At 36.9% G+C, this 20,203-nt stretch overlaps 1 protein-coding gene across 4 annotated transcripts in view; it reads left to right on the top strand.

Moving 5' to 3' along the window:
- DMD (dystrophin) overlaps positions 1-20,203 on the top strand; it is a 2,035,184-nt gene that overhangs the window by 1,513,556 nt on the left and 501,425 nt on the right. For all 4 annotated transcript variants that reach the window (XM_065901098.1, XM_065901100.1, XM_065901101.1 and 1 more), the window contains one exon: positions 8,627-8,816. In XM_065901098.1, coding sequence (XP_065757170.1) covers positions 8,627-8,816 — 190 coding nt within the window. The remainder of the gene's footprint in view (positions 1-8,626; positions 8,817-20,203) is intronic.

The raw sequence follows: 20,203 nt of genomic DNA, 5'->3' as shown, positions 1-20,203 counted from the left end.
ATTTTAATAGGTCTCTTAGGTGGCAGCTGAAGGTGATAAGCAAAGGAATAATAATTTTTGTCTTCACACAAATATACACCATAGTCCTAATTCTTATAATAATCACAGCAAATGAGGCGCTTTTGAGCATAGTACTATATTAATATCCATTATGTTTACCTCACAGGGAGATTGGCAAGTCTACCTTAAGAGAGAATGTCATAGTGGACTAGAGCCACTTACGTTGGAAACTGCCCAGCCTCTCTGAAAGTCAGGTTTCTCAACTATAAAGTGTTGATAATAACAACCTACCCCATTAACCTCATCTAGTTGTTGAACATATCAAAGGAGAAGATACACAGAGAAGAGCTTGAAAACTGAAGAGCATTGTTTTAGTGCAAAATTCTATAACAATAAATGTTGAATTTAAAGGACTCTCAAAAGTGCATTATTAACCACAAGAGTGCTGAATGAGGAATTGAGTAATAAAAGTCACAAATATTTAGAGACTATAACTTGAAGTTCATATCAGGAATTGTGAAATCGTTCGTATTTCTAAATTCCATTGAGAGACCTCTACTGTAAGTTCATATAATCAGTTGATATGTTTTTAGCCACTTCTTTCCTTTTAAAGGGAATCTGCTATCCGTTTGCCTTTTGATCTTAGAAAATTGAACCAACCGGCCTTGCTGTCTTCGGAATATTATATAACAGCATCTAACAATCTACTGTTCTCTTTATTTTTTCTAAGTTATTGGGGATGGGGATGCATATTTGTTTGCACAGTCTTATGAGACTTCCAGGAGATGATCTTTTTCATTGGTTTCTATCCTAGTTTTCATATATCCTTTAGAAGAGAAGAAAGCTACTCAATCTAGCTTATCAACAGTTAGGAAAATATATCTTTTAAAGAGATTAACACTACCAGTGACCAAAACCAGCTTAAAGATTCTCATTATACAAATCAGAGAGAATTTTTTAGAGTAGAAATTGTGTCCGATTATAAACCCAACCCTAATCTAAGTTTGTATTCATCTGGATAGTAGTATAACTGTACATTTTTTCTAAAGGTTTTTTACAGTTCTGTAAATATCCAAAATAATATTTTGAGTCTCCGTATGTGAACCAAACCAAATGTAATCAATTACTTCCGACATTATTTTTAAACTTCTCCAAATAGTACCTTAAGGTGTTGTATCAGTAGAAAAATATAAAACACAGATCTTAGACTAAAGGATGTTAACATCTTTGTTAACATCCAACGTAGTATCTTGAATACTGCACTTGTTCATAATATTTTGTATATTTTTTATCAATTTATTTTTCTCAGTGATAAATGCCTGAAACACAAGTCAAGTGAAGTGAGTAATGCAAAGAATAGTACAAAGTACATTTTTACTGCTGTCTCCTAACGTTTTCTTTTCAGAAATATCCCAATGCTTTTAGGAAAAGTGTATAATTATGGTTTTTTCTCTAATGATATATTGTGCAAATCTCAATTTTAAAAATGTCCATAGAGTAAAAAAATAAAAGAGATGGAACGTGTATTTTGAAATTCCTTACATGACTGATAATACCTATATTCTCTTAGTATCCAAAGATAAAGTTCAGGTGATATATATTTTTTACTAAAATGTCTGTAGCATTGAAGAAAGTTTAAATAGATAGCTTCAAAACTGCGGTTTATCTTTAGAGGACTAATCTATTTCTTCGTGCAAGTGTGTTGCTTCTGCATATGTCAGAAAGTCATCCTGCGTTGTCTGGGGTGACGAAAGATAGGAATGAGTTTTCTGAGAACTAATCAGCAATACTTTGGGAACGTTTAGGTTGTGGTTTGCAATTAACTGTGGAGAGTTTGAGTAATTTAGTACCAGACCTCAGGAGAGAGGGGATGAAGGCCTCATAATGCATATGTCGGTGAACAGAAAACCAGCAGATTTGTGTTGAAAATGGATTTTTTGTGTGTTGAAGCAAAGACCGGCTAGATCTTTCTACTAGAGTTAGGGTGAGAGAATATCTTTGCATGTGTGGGTTCCCTCTGGGTAGCTTTATATGTGTTTCAATGATGCCGCTTACGGTAAAGTAACAAATAGATAAATTTGCGCTCCAAAATGAAGGCCAGGATTCAGAGGCATAAACTTTCCTGCACTTTTCTTTCTTTTGCTACAATGAATATATCAGAGAGGAGTGGACACCAATATCTATTTTCAGAGTTAGAAAAACCTCTTTTTTAGGATGCAAGACTTGGGCTATAATCCCAGTTCTGCCACTTACTTGTGTGCAACTTTGGGAAAGTCATTATGGTTCTCTCAGAATCAATCTTCCCAACAGCAAAATGAAAGCAGCAGTAACCTATGACATATATCTAAAAGGTTTCTGATTTGTATGAAAATCAATTCAATTAGGCAAACTTTTATTGAGCATCCATCACTGTATTTTAAGATAAAGCCCAGCCAGATGATCCCCACTTCCTTTGATGAGAAAAAGAAACAAACGTTTAAAAAGATAAACATTTGCTTATTTGATAAACAAATGTTTATCACTTGTTTGGCAAATTGAGATCTAAGTTCACGAATACAGTGTGATGCATATTACATTTGGGCTACTGGTAGGGAATCCAGATGAACTATAACCGAAATCATATTGTAACTATAGTTAAATGTTTACCTATGTGTCTCCCCCACCAGAGTTGAATATGTTAAATGCCAAAGTCCATGTCCATGTCTCATTGACTTTTGTGTCACCATCACCAAGCATAAATCCTGGTACATAATACATATGGACTAGATGCATGGATCACCTAATGAATGAGATGTTGGTAGGCTTGTGGAAATAAGAATGAGGTTCAGATTTAAAGATAATCTGTGTGGAGGTTGAACCCACTGGAATGAAACATCCAACTGGAAGCATACAAAGAAACAGAGAAACACACTGTAAGTAGAAAAAATAGGGGATACCTTGTGAAATGGTGAGAGAATAAATCTGAGCATACTTTAAAATCTTTAAAGAGCTATATAGATTATTAGATTTAAATTTTATTTTCTATGCTGGACCTTACAGCCTTCATCTCACACCCTTTGTCAATCGTTCCATTAAAAGGACAGAGTATATTTCTCACTTTAGAGTTTGATAACAGAGGAGAAAAGAGAAGCATCCTCCCATTGCCACAACCCTTTTGGGTCATATATCTAAGTAGATGTTGCCCAAAGACAAATAAAGCCGCAGTGTTAGAATTGTTGCTAGAAAGGGAACTAATGGGATACTAGTCCAAGCATTATTGAAGGATTTGGCTTAGATTCGTGCTTTTCATTAGTGTACATTACTAATAGAAGTGCTGGAGATTAAAAGGAATCCTTTCTGCAAACTGCTGTATAGCCATAGGTAATAAAATTCTAGCTGCCCCTTGCAAATACAAAGTAGAGTTATTTTTTTTAATCAAAATTAATTTATTTACTAGCAAACTAGTAGAGACTGTTATGGTTACAGAGAATTTGAATGTCAGGTTAACTCTGGTTCTATGAGTAGCGTTTGACGTTGCCAGAAATCTTTTGGTCCAAAGTCCAAGTGGTTGCTGCTAAGGTACTCACTTTCTGTGATCTATGTCTAACAACAAAAAAAGGGGAAAAAAAAGAAAGTCATCCTGTAATCCTTCCCCTAAAAATATCATAGGAAATGATAGTGGCTAAAATGCAAATAAACCAAGAAGGAAAGATTGAGAGTGTTTTATTTGGTTACTCCATGACAATACCAGGGCACAGATGGAAGTATTATTTAGTAGAAGACTAAGTGCTGTGAATTGCCCCAGTTGTCACACTTTCAGAAACACCTGGGCAAAATAGCCTTCTGTATCAGACTGAGCCTTTTTTTCCCTAAAAATATTCAATGTGTTTGTTTCTGTTTGCTTATATATATATTTATTATATATGTATATATTAAAAGTCCTAGAATATAGTGCACTGATTAAATATCATCCATCCATGTATCTGATCATGGAATATTGTCTATACATTAATTAAGCTCTTCAGCCTTACCTTGGAAAGTAGTAGGTTTCCCTTTTCTCTTTTGCTTTTTGTGTATTAGGTTGACCCATAAGAAATTAGTGATATTCAGCTTAATAGAAAATCTGGAGTCTTAGAGATTTATTCAGAGATACCATGGTGTGTGTGTATGAAGGAGCAGGTTATTACTTATCTGATTGCATCGTTGATAATCAGTTCTTAAAAAGAAAATGGAAAATGGTACTGAAGACACGCCTTCTGTGATTTTTCCCCTTTATGCAGACTTGTCTCTGGATGAGCGCCTTCTTGGGCAGATGCAGGATTGCACTAAGCTTTATAGCTCCAGCACTTTGCCCCTTCAGTACATTCTTGCTTCTAACTGGTGATAATGCAACTCTGCCTTATCTATAGATCTCCTTAAAGGGCAACCAAAGGTGCAGTGGCTCTTCAGGCTCAGTTGCTGAGTGTGAGAATCCTCCGTCCTGTCTCCTTTTGAGACCACGATCTCTGCAAGTATAGTTATGTATTTCTCCACATACATTTTGTGACAAGTATATTTTTCAAATTTTTATTTAGTGTGACAGTTCAGCAGGTCAAGTTCTCCAAAAGGCAGGTCCTGAGAAAGCAATTAACGTGCAGGAATTTTTTTTCTGGAGAGTGCTCTCAGGATAATACCTGTGAGAGAGGAAGGGGAAGGAAGCACAGTAGGGCGGAAGGAGAAGCTGGGCTTTAATTCAGTTGCAGCCACAACATCGGTCAACCCTCCTCCTCTCCGCTCCCTTCCCGAATTGTCCTGAGTCGGAGCAAGGGGACCAGGCTTCTATAGCCCACACATTACCAGTCACTGGATGCAACCTGCCTCCAGTTGCTTTCCTAGAAGCTAAAGCAAAACATACTTCAGTCCTGAAGAGGGGTCTAGGCAGACCCAGCACAGCATCCGCCGCACCAGTAGTTCTCAAAGTTTGGTCTCTAGCGTCAGTGATTCTCAAACTTTAGCATATATCAGGATCACCTGGAAGGCTTGTTGATCTACAGCTCGCTGGCCTCCACACACAGAATTTCTGATTCAGTAGGTCTAGGGCAAAGCTTGAGAATTTGCATTTCTAATAAGTTCTCAGTTGCTGCTGATGCTGCTGGGCTGCGGAACAGACTTTGGGAACCACCTGCCTGTATTTATATATAGAGGTTGGTGTATGGTGCCCTTATGAATAGAAGTAAAACCTTTTCAAGTCACCATCCCATTCTACACTCCATCAAATTCTCAGCTATTTGTATGCATTATAAAGCTGGAATTGCTGGTAATTAAAATTGGTTATATAAAAAGTACTTAACCAATGCAGTAGATTATATTTGTAAAGCATTATTACTATTTTATGATATCTGGTCATTCTTACTTTTAAAGTTCAGCCAAATTTTCTCCAGGGTCTATAATTTCATAATTTGGATAGGGGAATTTTTAAAAAAATAATCTGTGTTCAAGATCTTTTTTTTTTTTAAATAGACTTATTTTATTTATTTATTTTTTATGCCGCATTGGGTCTTCGTTGCTGTGCGCGGGCTTTCTCTAGTTGCAGCGAGCTGGGGCTACTCTTCGTTGCAGTGCATGGGCTTTTTGTCGCGGTGGCTTCTCTCGTTGCGGAGCACAGGCTCTAGGCCTGCAGGCTTCAGTAGTTGTGGCATGTGGGCTTCAGTAGTTGTGGCTCGCGGGCTCTAGAGCACAGGCTCAGTAGCTGTGGTACACGGGCTTAGTTGCTCCGCGGTATGTGGGATCTTCCCAGACCAGGGCTTGGACCCACGTCCCCTGCATTGGCAGGCGGATTCTTAACCACTGCGCCACCAGGGAAGCCTGATGTTCCAGATCTTTAGTTTTGTTCTAGGCCAATTTTTTTTTGTTTCTTTATGATTCTTATTATTTCTACATTTTTATTTTATCATATAAGCCATTTAAAGCCATATGGTAACGGAAAATTTTAAAGTATGGCATATAGTCAGAGCTATTTGGAATGCACAAATATGGCATACAAGTACCCTTGACTCATTTCTAGTCTAGACTTGGCACAATTAAAGTTTAAGAATTCCGTGTACATAGATTGATTTCAGGAGAAAGGATGCAGCCTTAAGTCTCCCACACAAGCAGGAAATAACAGTCCACCTCTGATGAAAGAGATTCTTCTGCTCTTGCCGCCATTGAATTTTTTTTAACGTATTTCCAAACTAGAAAATATTCAGCCTGATGTTGTCAGTATTTCAGACCACGAGGGTATCCTTTAGGAAAACAGTGCCTTAGGGTCCTGAAAGAGTTACTGCTCTTCCCTAAGGGCCTAATTTACAAAGCAGCAAACTCAGTGGTAGGATTTGGCTGGAAATCTCATCGTCTCGGTAGAACCCTTTCATCTGGTTTATGTGCGTCACATTTTAGAAAGTTGTTTACTAGTTACTTGCTCTGGAAGCAGAGGTAAGTGGTGTTTCTCTTGAAAGACAGAGGAGCTAAGGTGCATCAGGTGCAGCTCATCGTGATGATGACGCTGGTAATAAAATGCACAGTATCTACTTCTCCAAGCTCCACTCTGCCGTGAGGGAGTTTCACACCGCTCTTTTATTTTGTGTGGATTTGGAGTATGTTAGAATATATATCAGTGTCTAACCCTGCATTTGTCTTCTGCAATGTGACAGCTTATTTCTATGCCAGATTTGGAGCTGGTGGTGGAGTAAATCTTAGTGATTTGCAATGCACGAGGCAACCTAAAATATTAGGTTGAACGGGATGAAATTGCCCCTTTTGTAGGTCAGAAATGGTCAGACATTAGCAATTACACATGCTTCAACCTGTACATTTGTACGTTTCATGACAGATTATGACATTAAGATTTTCAGTGTTGTTGCAATGGTTCTGAATTTTTAAATCATATTAAATAAAAAGATAAATAAATAAGCAAATAACGAGATTTTGATATTTCTCCCTGCATTGATAATTTGCCTGGAAACTAAATAAGCAGGGAGCCAGCAGTTCAGGTTAGCCCTTGAACTCCACGAGGTTTAACTGATTTGCCCAACCAGAACACAAAGCTACCTTTCAGCTGTGCAGTATTCAAGTTTATTTAGGAGTTGATAAATAGCTTAGTGCAATGCTTCCTTTTTTCCAATAGCTGCATCCTCATAAACCTATTCTACCCTCCACCAGTTAATGCAGACAGGAGATTTTTATCCAGTATGAGCACCGAAACTACACTGTGGAAGACTGTATGCTCAGCAAAAACCTCACCCATGATGAATAAACAGCTCTTCCGGGGGCTTTGCTGCCGCTGGCTTGGCAGGAGTTGTTTATTGCCTGGTTTGCACATCCCATGATAAAGTTGCTGCTGAAATAAATTGCAGTTTTGCATAATTATTGACAATCACATCTTAACAAGCAGTGTGTATCATGTTCAAGTGTTCAATTTTTTTTAAATCCATTTTTAGCTTATGTTTAATCCCAGAAAGTGTTTGTGTAATAATAGAAGGCAAATATGGCATGTAAATAGAGTACTAATTTCCTCACTGCAGACAAAATTTACCTGAATCTTTTTTAGATGGGACTGTTATTGCCTCAGGCAATTTTCCTTCCCAAGCTATTATTATGTAGATGTTTGCTGAGGGCATATGTGTGTGTATCCACAATACATGCATTATATATATTGTCAGAAAATATGAATAACTTTTCTTTAGACTTTTGTGTCATTAGGGAATTTGGTTCATTCCGTCTAAAAGATTAGAGAGATGAGAATGGGATGTGGGCAGAGGGAACTAACATTTTTGAGCAACCATAATCTGTGACTACATAATGTGTGAGGCGCTCAGCTTTACACACATTGTTGTATTTTCGCTCTTATCACAGCAATATGTATTGCAGATGAGAAATCAGAGAGGTTAAGTAACTTGCCGTATCACACACTTGGTAGAGGATATTGGGATTTGAACCCAGATCTGTCTGGATTTTAGGCTCCACTTTTTCCATTACGCATAAAATGTTTCTTCTGGAAAATATTCTCAGTTGTGTGACCATCAGGTAATGAAAATTAAAGCTAACACAATTAGAACATGATAGTGTTATGCAAAATTACATTTTGTACAATGGTTTCTATGAAATACATGGTTTTCCTACTTCTCAGTCGTTTTGTTCTCTTTTGTTCTTCAGTCCCCTTCTCTTTCTTCCTCCAGTGTTCAACTTTCTGTTCTAGGTTTGCATTTCTCCTGGCCTATCTAATCATGATTTCCTGCCTCAGGTGACATCAAAGATAAGCATGGTATAGATTTTAGGGTTTTACCTGTAAAGATTAGCTTAAACTTTTGCAGCATATTAAAATAAGCTTTCAAAATTGACCATCAGAAACTAAAATGTTTAAAAAAAATTTTTTTTGGAAAATTCACATGTGAACTTTCAAAAGTCTAAAAGTCCAAATACACACACACACACACACACACACACACACACACACACACACACGCTATTCTAGTGGTTGATGCTTTGAAGAGCAGTTTTAGCAACAACTCACCCCTTTGTTCGTATATTACAATTTAGTCCCCTGGACTTTGCTCTTTTCGTGGGATTCACTGGGTGCGCCTTTCTGATGTTTGAGGAGAATTGCATCTGGACATTTGTTCTTTTGCAGAGTGAGCGAGCGAGAGACTGCTTTGGAAGAAACTCATAGATTACTGCAACAGTTCCCGCTGGACCTGGAGAAGTTTCTTGCCTGGATTACGGAAGCCGAAACAACTGCCAACGTCCTGCAGGATGCCACCCATAAGGAAAGGCTCCCAGAAGACTCCAAGGGAGTAAGAGAGCTGATGAAACAATGGCAAGTAAGTCAAGCATTTCTACTTTATCCCTCTTGTGAATCCAGTCGAAGAATTCTCGGCATTTGTCCTTGTAATTGATACGCTGTGGACGAACTAAAATAGTTGTTTGACATGGCCTTATGTATTTAAGCGTTTGGGCTAGAAGAAGAGAGACAGAGGAAAAAGGAAAAATCATTTATTATTTCATTTAATACCCCAGTCTTCTAAATAGTGTGTGTTTTTGACCAGGAAAAACTTGCCCGTAAAGCTAGAGCTTTGATAAGAAGAAACTTTGCTCAGAAAAGTAAATTAGGGATTGGCTTATTAAATTTGAAAAAGTTGCCATTTTTGAGTGTTTATTTAATATTTTACATGGAAAGCATCCATATGAACTGTCTGTTTTATTTAGCGTTGCTAACTGAATCAGTTTCCCTTCTTACTTGCCAGTAAGTTTTGAAATGTTAATCTGGCATTTTATAGCTTTCTTCCTAACATGATCTGTGAAAATAAAAATGATATGGCTAAATCTGTCATAGTTAATGATCACACAATTTTCGACAATTGTTTTTCCTAGAAACAAGAATTCTTGCTATAAAATTTCATATGCATAAACAGTGAAAACAGAAGTTTCAGGTAGTTTTGTTTACATGAAGTCTTGGTGAGAATCTTATTCTGTAGTTCAGGAAGGCTCCCGATGCCTACTTTCAGGACCTGACATAATTTTTCTGACCTACGATGGAGTTTCGTTATGTATAGTTGAGTCTTCTGACTTGATACAAGAAGTTTACTAGCACCGCAAAGAAAATTTGGAGTGTCAGAATAATAGGATCCATTTTGGGGACTAACTTCAGTTTTTTAATATTTTAAAATTATGATGTAAAAAGGGATAGTATATCCTAGGTTGAAAAATAATTCCAAAATCAAATCATATTAAGCAAAGTTTCATCTCCTCCCCTCCTTGTTGTTCTCCTTCTTTTCTTCTGTTTCGATAGGACGTTTGATCTACTCGGATGCTCTCGTATGTAGAGTAGATGGCAGTGGCAATTTAGAGCTTCTTGGATTCCTCCTTCTTGCTTGGTCATTATCCTCGGACCCCGCTTGCTCCCCCACAATGTGTGTTGAGTTAGTTTGATCATTTGGAGGTAGTTTGTTTAGAGCAATACCTGACTTTATCTTCCCAGATATCTCCCATGGCTTGTGAATGTAAATGCAGTGTAAAGTTCGTCTTTTGGTCGCTCTTAGATAAACAGTTAGAAAATGTGCTGCTGTAACATACTTGACTTATGATATTTCATAAGTAAAATTTTATTTCTCCTTGTCCATGCCCATAAAGCCACCCTAGAATTTTAAATATGTGGATTCACATACTCCCCTCAGCTATGGTAAATAAAGAGTAAAACTTTAAGTGGATTTTTTAAAGCAGATTCCTTTTAAAAATAAATCCAGCGACTCAGTTTTATAATAGGGACTTAATAAAATATTTCTTAAATTGATGGGTGTCTTGTTGAGGGCAAAACAAGGATACATCCATCTATCTCCTATACTTTTTATATTTATATCTATAGTACTTATACAATGAAAATTCATATACAAACTTCTCATCATGAGAAACTGCAAGATTCTGAATCATTAAAGAAAAAAACTGCAGTGTTTCCTAACTATGTTTACTGTGGAAGAATGGAGAATAAAGTACATTTTGTGTTTAGATTTCTAATCTCTTTCAAAAATAGTTGGAAATGATGCCGAGGAAACTTTCTTAGCTTATTCTGTATTACTCATAAAGATGTATTTACTCTTAAACGCCATATAAAACTCCCTTAGAGTTCCTGAAAACCTTAGACATATCATTTTCCCCTTAACTATAGTAGGACTAACTAAGATTCCAGTGTTATTTTAAAAGAGACAATTTCTCCTTCCCTCTCAGTTGATATTGTGTCTTCTATAAATTCCAGTTGCCTGAGGTTGAAACTACATTTTATGGAGAGGAATGACATTTATAGCCAGCTCTGATTTTCAGTTAGATGGCTGAATAATGGTCTTTTGATGAAAGATTCGAAGATGTCATGGTAAAAACTCTAAACTACTGAAACTATTGATTATTGTTAATGGCACATTTCAACTGATAGAATTAAATCAAGATACTGGGGTTTAAAAGCAACAAATGGAATTTGCCAAGCTTGAAAGGAAATAAAACCACATACCTTAGGAGATTACGTGCAGTTTCAGTATTTCAGCTAAATCGAAGTGTTTGCTTTTTTTCCCCTCCAAAGATAACTTTTGAAAAATTTTGAACAAAAGGAATGTCCTGTAATACGTGTGAGGGAATAAAGTGTAACTGTATGCCTTTCGCTTCGTTTGCGGGAGCTGGTGGCATTGTAGTCATTGTTTGATTCGTGCTGTATAGCAAGAATAGTTCTTACATATTAAAAAAGGAAACTCCAGATGCCTAGCCAGAGCAGCGGCTCTCCCAACAGATTTCAATGTATCTGTCCACCCCAAAGCGGTGATGTTTTTACTTTATACAAATGCTGCTGAATGGGGACAGGGGGTCAGAAAATGGGTTTTTCTCTGTGACTGTCAATCGGTTTTTCTGTATATGGAGACTCCAGCTCTTACTAGACTACCTGACTATCACTGCTTATCATCCACTTCATAGGATGTTCAATTCTCCCAGCAATAATTACAATTCCTGGGTTTGATAAGCACACATGTATTAGGAAGTATATGCTTCCTGAATGGAATTAACCTGATTAATTCCACTCTGAAAGCCATTAAAGTTTCTTCCTTATATTAGAAAAAAATGTTATTTACTTTCCTTGCTAAGAGCAAAGTCATTATATTTGACCTCGTGCTTTAGGATGAGGAGATTTTTTTCTTAGAAGTATTGTTATTTCTGACAGTGTAACTGGAATCCTAAAGCCAATATATTTTTATGGAGTACCATATAGAGCCCTAAGAGGTGACAGTTTGAAAATTCTTAAATTGCAAATTTATTCTTAAAATGAAGAACTATATTCATAATTGAATCAGATTCTTCCTGTGTCCAGAGCATTTCCTGCTTTGGGCCTTAGAGAACTGGTAAAGATGGTCGCACCTCTAAGTTCTAACATGAAACCGTGGGTAACTAACTGAAAATAGTTAAACATGCAGACTCTGCATGTTTACTAATGTTTCACAAGAATTTCACCAATCTTAACTGATTCTCTAAGCACCCCCAAGAGATAATTGTAATACCAGCTTGTAAAGAAGGTGTGTGGGGATGGGGATGTGGTGGGGAGAGATGGTCATAAAGGTGGCATAATTAGGGTCTTTTTCTCAGCAAGAGAGACTATGGAGCGATTAATATTCGAGATTCCCTCATCTGTGATCTGGGTCATGTCTCAGGCCGTATCTCTCAACTCACTCCCTCCTCTGATTTCATTTGTTTTACCTATGTCTCCTCCCACCCTCCCCCACCCACTGTAGAAATGCTCCTTCTATTAAACAAAACGCTTCCAGAGAGACAAGGTTGATACATTTTGAATTGTACATCAGAGTACACCTGGAAATTGATTAAGCTACCTTAAATTTCTAATATGTTATTGAAATTGGGGAATTTAGCTTCTTCAGTGTTGCTCACAATATATCCTGGCCCGCTGATTCATTCCTAAGGAAGAAGGAAGAATGCAACCTCAGTAGCAAAATTAGTATCCTGAATAAATTGGATTGTCATATTTCTAGGTGCATCTGAAAAGAGAGAGGTAATCTGAAGATCCCTAATTCTAAGAAAAGAAAACCCTCTGTGTATTCCTTTTTGTTGCTATAATTTGAATTGAGTCTTATATGTAGTTTTTAATCTTTCTCCTTTGGTGTCTAAAGATTATGCAAGTTTACCTTGATGTTTTTCTTTTGCCTAGTGATGTCTGCCTGCCATTTTTGATATACAAAACATATATATATATATGTTCCCTAAGGACTTTGATTGATTCATCAAATCTTTATTAAATACCTGTTGGATGCCTAGCATGGTGTTAGGACTAGCATTACGAACATGATTAGAGAGATGTTTTTCAAACGTAGTTCAAAGTACTAGGTTACGTAATCAATTTAATGAGTATCAATCCACGTTTTTTTAAACAGAAAGGAATAAAATTAATAGAATAGAAAATAACAAGAGTCCATCACTCTGAAATAAGAGTCGGTATTATTTTCTGAAGCTTTGGTTTCAACTGTTTGCATATATGTGCGTGTGTGTGTACATACTGGATCAGTGTGTAGCATATGTTCAAAAGCCTCTGCATTAGAGTATGATTTCTGCCCTTGGGATGCTTATATTCCAGAGGTGAAGATAGTTATGCTAAGACAAAATTGTATGGTAGTGTGATGAGTGCTACAGTAGAGGGCTAGACAGGATCTAGTAAAAACAGAAGATGATTGAGGTAAGCTTGCCGGAGAGGCCAGGAAACTCAACCTAGAACAGTGTTTTTCAGTCTTGCTTATACATTGGAGGAGATTTTTTAAATGCTGATCTCTGGGTTCTACCCCCAGAGATTCAAACTGGATTTGATCACAGCATGTCCTGTCCACGCTTCTCATGTCCAGCCAAGGTTGAGAACTTCTGTTCAGAGAAAGTTAGAAGAATGTGTTAGGAGTTGGCTAGATACACAGAGTTCAAAAGGGAAGGAAACAGCGTGTTGAAAGTCCTGGACAGTTGGGTAGTTCAGGAATCGAAAGGTACTTCTCTATGGGTGGGGTATGATTATTATAAGAAATGAGTTTGGAAAGATCAGCTGGGGCTAAATTATGTAGAAAGGCAGCATGGTATAGTAGATAGAGTATAAGCCTTGTAAGCCGAAAGACCACTTAATTTACTTATTTTACCGCTTGTTGCCTAACCTCTAAGTCTCAGTTATATTCTTCTGTACAATGAAAATAATACTTCACAGGATTTTGTGAGGAATAACTGGTAGAATACATGTCGAATGCCCACCAGAGGGGCAGAGTGCTGCGCTCAAAGTGTTTGGTATGTGTTAGCTGTCTTTCCCTCCCTCTGTCCGCCTGTCTTTGAGAGTTTGGACTTTATCTGTAGTCTGTGGGAAGTCACAGCATGTTTTTAAGCAAGGAAATGGAATAACCTAACTTACGTTTTTGAAAGATCGCTCTGGTAGCTGTGAGGAGAATGAATTGGAAGGATATGAGACCTGTTCAGGAACAAAAGTTAGAAAGTTGTTTCTGTAATATTCCAAGCAAGAAATGATCATTAAGGTGTTGAGGTTGAACAAAGGAAACAGATGTGTGAGCTATTTGGAGGGAAAAAACTAACATTGTGATGTAGATTATGGGAGGAAGACGTGAGGGGGAAATGTGAGGTACAGTGAGGGCTCACTGACTTACCATTTGGCCTGACTGGGTGCCTTACAGAGTTGCAGAATTAAAGAGGAAAAATAGTTATGGGAAGAGAAGTCAAGAATGCGGCTGGTTTTTCTTCTGCAAGACTGCTTTGGCTATCCGGGGTCTTTTGTGTCTCCATACAAATTTTCAGATTTTTTTGTTACAGTTCTGTGAAAAATGCCATTGGTAATTTGATAGGGATTGCATTCAATCTGTAGATTGCCTTGGGTAGTATAGTCATTTTGACAATATTGATTTTTCCAATCCCAGAACATGGTATGTCTTTCTGTCTGTTTTGTGTCATCTTCGATTTCTTTCATCAGCATCTTAGGGTTTTCAGAGTACAGGTCTTCTGTCTCCTTAGATAGGTTTATTCCTTGGTATTTTATTCTTTTTGATGCAGTGGTAAATGGGATTGTTTCCTTAATTTCTCTTTCTGATCTTTCGTAGTTAGTGTATAGAAAATGCAACAGGTTTCTGTGTATTAATTTTGTAACCTGCAGCTTTACCAGATTCGTTGATGAGCTCTAGTAGTTTTCTGGTAACAGCTTTAGGATTTTCTATGTATAGTATCATGTCATCTGCAAACAGTGACAGTTTAACTTCTTCTTTTTCAATTTGGATTCCCGTTATTTCTTTTTCTTCTCTGATTGCCATGGCTAGGACTTCCAAAACTATGTTGAATAAAAGTGGCAAGAGGGCTTCCCTGGTGGCGCAGTGGTTGAGAGTCCGCCTGCCGATGCAGGGGACACAGGTTCATGCCCCGGTCCGGGAAGATCCCACATGCCGCGGAGCGGCTGGGCCCGTGAGCCATTGCCGCTGAGCCTGCGCGTCCGGAGCCTGTGCTCCGCAACGGGAGAGGCCGCAGCAGTGAGAGGCCCACGTACCGCAAAAAAAAAAAAGCAGCAAGAGTGGACATCCTTGTCTTGTTCCTGATCTTAAAGGAAATGCTTTCAGCTTTTCACCATTGAGTATGATGTTAACTGTAGGTTCATCGTATATGGCCTTTATTATGTTGAGGTATGTTCCCTCCATGCCCACTTTCTGGAGACTTTTTATCATAAATGGTGCTGAGTTTTGTCAAAAGCTTTTTCTGCATCTACTGAGTTGATCATATGGTTTTTATTCTTCAATTATACAATGGAATATTACTCGGCCATTAAAAAGAATGAAAGAATGCCATTTGCAGCAACATGGATGGACTTAGAGACTGTCATACTGAGTGAAGTAAGTCAGAGAAAGAGAAATATCGTATATCGCTTATATGCAGAATCTAAAATGAAATGATACAGATGAACTTATTTACAAAACAGAAACAGACTCACCAACTTAGAGAATGAACTTATGGTTACCAGGGTGGAAGAGTGGAGGGAAGGGATAGTTAGGGAGTTTGGAATTGACACGTACACACTGCTATATTTAAAATGGATAACCAACAAGGACCTACTATATAGCACAGGGAACTCTGATCAGTATTATATAACAACCTAAATGGGAAAAGAATCTGAAAAAGAGTAATAGACACATGAACATGTATAACCAAATCACTTTGCTGTACACCTGAAACTATCACAACATTGTTAATTAACTACACTCCAACATAAAATAAAAATTAAAAATTAGTATAGCTGATTCACTTTGTTATACAGCAGAAACTAACACCACCATGTAAAGCAATTATACTCCAATAAAGATGTTTAAAAATATCAATGAAGTAAAGAAGTAAAATGGATAACCAAAAAAAAAAAAAAAAAAAAAAAGAATGTGGCTGGTTTTCAGGTGTCTATGAAGGGTAGAGGTGAAAATATCACCTCCCTTGAAGTAGTTGTGAATGTGGATCTAACATTTGGAAAAAGATCTAGGTCAGAGATCTAAAACTGAAGGGCAGCGACATGGACTCCATAGAAATACATAATATTACACAGAAATCAATGTCATTGTTACTTGAATTTCTCCATTCAGAAGTATATCTAAAAGTCGCTAAAATATCACTTACTGTAGCATAGGATTGGTCTTAATGATGCCATCTTCTGCACTTCAAAAGGACGTAGCTTTAGAGACTCTCTTAAATGTTTTAACCGTGAAAAAAGGCAAAGAACTAGCAAAACTTTGGTGTAAAATTCATACTGTGGAGAAAGTAAAAGTATTTAGGTAATCTATCCAAGATCTTGAAAAACTCTTTCCAATAAGGGCAGTTGATTTCTTCTCTTATATAAACATGGAAACGTTTTATTTACCTTTTATTCTACAGTATAAAGTTCATACAGAGTCACAATACTATGGATTGTAGTACTCAGGAATAGATTCAAGAGCCATATGCTTGTCATCTTACTCTATTCAGTAGTTTATTATGATCCAAGTTTGGACCCTGAAATCCCTGTAGATCACAAGAGAAAATCCAAATAAGAAACAGTGAAAATAATTAAAGGTGTAGAAATAAAGTCAGTGAGGACAAATGTTCAAGACTGGTGTTTTATCTCCTATAGCAGGGAAGACTAAATATAGAAAATAAGAATCCATTTATTTTTATCCAGTGGTGGCAAACAATAACTTCAATATAAAACAATGAGTTTAATCACTTGATTATAAGGGTTATAACACTCTAAGCCATCTTACCATGGTCCCTTTCATATATAAACATGTTAATTCAGTGTATCGAAACTTTAGGACCTATTTTTTTGGATATTGCTGCTAAAGTTAGTTATTATCTGGAATGATACAAGGCAAGCACTAAGTTGAATAACTTTGTACTTCAATCATTGGATTCTATAATTTTATATATACAAACTAAAAGAAAGGCTCACATAGGTAAGAAGACACTGTGCATATTGAAAAGTCAATTTTGATAGCCCCTAATAACGACTGTCTTTTATTCCCCACAGAACTTTTCTGAGGCTCTTATAAGGTAATAAATATTTAAAGCACTTTGAAAAAGCTTTCTTCAAGTGAAAGATCCTTATTAATGTTATGAATTACCATTAACCAAAAGTCAAACTAAAGATATAAACTTAATATCATACTCTTTAAAATCAATAGATTAAAGTTATATTAATTAATGAGAATAAAATTAACTAAATTGTTCCCTGTTTATAATTGACAAAGCATTTTTACTTCAATTCTCTAATTTGATTCTCACTGAAAACCTCTGGTGTTGGTACTATTATTTCCATATTCAGTAGGGGAGAGTAAAATTAGAGAGTTTCAGTAATTTAGCTATTACTATCAATACTTCTTTGAAAATCAACTTGAGTTTTATCATACCAGATTAGGAGGGAAATAATTCAGAATAAAAGCCTATTAAAGAAATGTTTAGTTTTCTGGGATTAATATCACCATTTAATTCAGTTATTTATTTATCCAATTATTAGGCTAGATAGTCATACTGTCTCACATTAAAAAAAATATTACTATGTGCTGGGCAGTGTGCTAAGAGCTTTGCTTGCATGATATAACAATCCCCCGCCTTTTTTTTTTTTTTTTGCATGATCTTACCCCTTTTACAGATGAAAAATCTGAAGCTTTGAAAGTTTAGGTAACTTCTCTTAAGGTCACACAGCTATACAGAGAGGAGTCAGTATTTGAACCTAAGTTTGACCTTCTGACCTTCAACTAATCCTGCTATCCTACCCATTACTGCAAACTGATTCAGCATTCCAGGCAAAGACCCAAGATAGCCAAAAGCAAGTTTCAGATCTTTCACTTCATAGGAATTTGTTGATTACTGAAAATATTCCTACTTCCTAAACATCCTTCTTTCCTTCACGTTTTTCAGTCTTGTTTCCACATTTGCCTCTTAAGTGAAACACTTCTGTATGAAACCACGATAACTTCCAAATGCAGATTCTTTTATCAAGTCCTGTTGCCCTAGAAATGTATGCATAATTTGTTATTGTAGTCCACCGCAGTCTTCTGGAAAATTTCTCATCTCTTGACTTGCTGGGGTGCTACATTCTACTAGTTTTCTCCTACCTCTGTTACTACTCATTCTTCTTTCTTTACCTGATGACCTATTCTGGACTCTCTTTTCTGTCTTCATTAATCTCATTCTCTTAATTCAGTAGTCAACCAGCAGTTACAAAGTGTCGGTTATGTGCTAGGTATTAGACTAGAAACAGTCTTTTGTTCATCTCCTTTAATCCAGTGATTTGAGGATTTTTATCTCTTTCCAGTATCAATCCCACAGTTCTTACCATGTATGGGACATTTCTTACTCAAAGTCTCACGAACATCATAAACTCAATACGACCCAAATAGGCCATATCTTTAATACCAAGTCTGTCTCCTGTCCTGCCATTCATCACACCACCATCTTTTCAGCCAGAGAAATTTCAGACCAAATAGTCATTTCTACATCACCTTCTCACTCGCCTTACTTTCTAGTTCATTTTTAAGATCTATCAATTTTACGTCGCTAATCATTTGCACCCGTTCCTTACTCTCCAGTCCACTTACCGCCACTCTAATCCATGCTTTTATTTACCTTTACCTTCCTCTACTCCTTCCTGCCCACGGCATTGCTACAATCCAACCCGCAGATTGCCATCTCAATTAAGCTTCGTAAAGCATAGCTAAGATTGTAACTATGTTATAAATTCCATGGAAGCAGGGATTTCATCTACTTTATTCTCTTGTATATGCCCATGGCTCAAGACAGTGCCCAGCACCTGATAGGTGCCAATAAATATTCATCAAGTGAATGAAAAAATATACGACTCCTCTGTTCAAACACCTTTTATGACTTCTCAAAGCCTTCAGAATATTCTGCAGACTCCTTCACCTGGCCCTCCAGGATTGGCCCTCAAACTCAATTTCCAATCTTATTTCTCATTTTTCCTCTCCATGCACCCTTAACTCCTACTAAAACACACAGCTAGCCAGTTTACTTTCGTGTCTTTGATGACCTGTTTCTTTTCTTGGGAATGCTTTTCCTCATCTCAGTTTACCCAGACACAACCTAATTTTCAAGGAAAGTCATATTCAAATCCTCCCTTTTTCCCTGAGCCCTCAAGCTAGAAGGCATCTCGCTTCCCTCTCAATTCCCAGAGGCATTTCTTTGCCCTTTAAATAACACTTAATGCTTTCTGTATTGTTTTAGAGGGTCTGGAGAGGACAGCATTTAATAGTATGGGCTTTGAAGCCTGACTGCCTGGGTTTAACTCACGATGCTGATACTTACTGACCATGGACACATTTCTCAATTGCCCTCAGTTTAGGCAGCTATAAATCGGGGGAAATGATAACATCTAACTCATCAGGCTATTGTGAGTGTGATGTGAATTGATACATGTGAAGTGCATAAAACGGTATTTGATACGTAGTAAGCAACGAGTAAACATAGCTAGTATTGTTATTACTGTTATCAGGTGTATAACATATAAATGTTGTAAGTAAATTTTTGTATTGTTTCTTTCACTATAGACTGCTTAAGGGCACAGTCCTCATATGGGTAGAGTGAGAAGCTATTTAATAAGGAATGGGTGAATTAATAAAACCGTGCCAGAAATATTGGCTACCATGAGTGTTGAAACTGATTTTTTTTAAAGCTTTGTCTTTTCTAACCAAGAAAAGATTAAAAATCTTCAGTAGATTTTAGTTCTTAAATGTCAATATTGACTCATGTTTGAAAAACTCTTCAAAGTCTTCAGATACAAACAAACCTTAATACTCATATTCTTGAGAATAAACATACTACACTGAAAATGAAAAAGAGGTATTTTGCCTTTCGTAATGACCTCCTTGGGGGAAATCAGTTGACTTGCCACCCTTCTCTTTCAAGCAGACACCAGACGTTGAGATTCCCTGAAACACACTTCAGTAACAGTAGTTTATTTTTCTCAAACGGTCTGACCAACATTGGAAGTCACATCAATGGCTTATAGGTATGTTAATAAAATTAATAAAATTGTTTTACGTTTATCCTGTGAGGCAGTAGCAGTGAAGGTAACCAGAAGTATGAGACTATTCACTCACTTCCTTTGATCTCCATCAGAACCTGGACAAGATCTATATAATTTCAGGCCTTCTCCAAACAAGAATGGAAA

The sequence above is a fragment of the Phocoena phocoena genome, chromosome X (genome assembly GCF_963924675.1).
Source record: "Phocoena phocoena chromosome X, mPhoPho1.1, whole genome shotgun sequence".
Lineage (NCBI taxonomy): Eukaryota > Metazoa > Chordata > Mammalia > Artiodactyla > Phocoenidae > Phocoena > Phocoena phocoena.
This window is presented reverse-complemented; position numbering and strand designations above follow the sequence as displayed.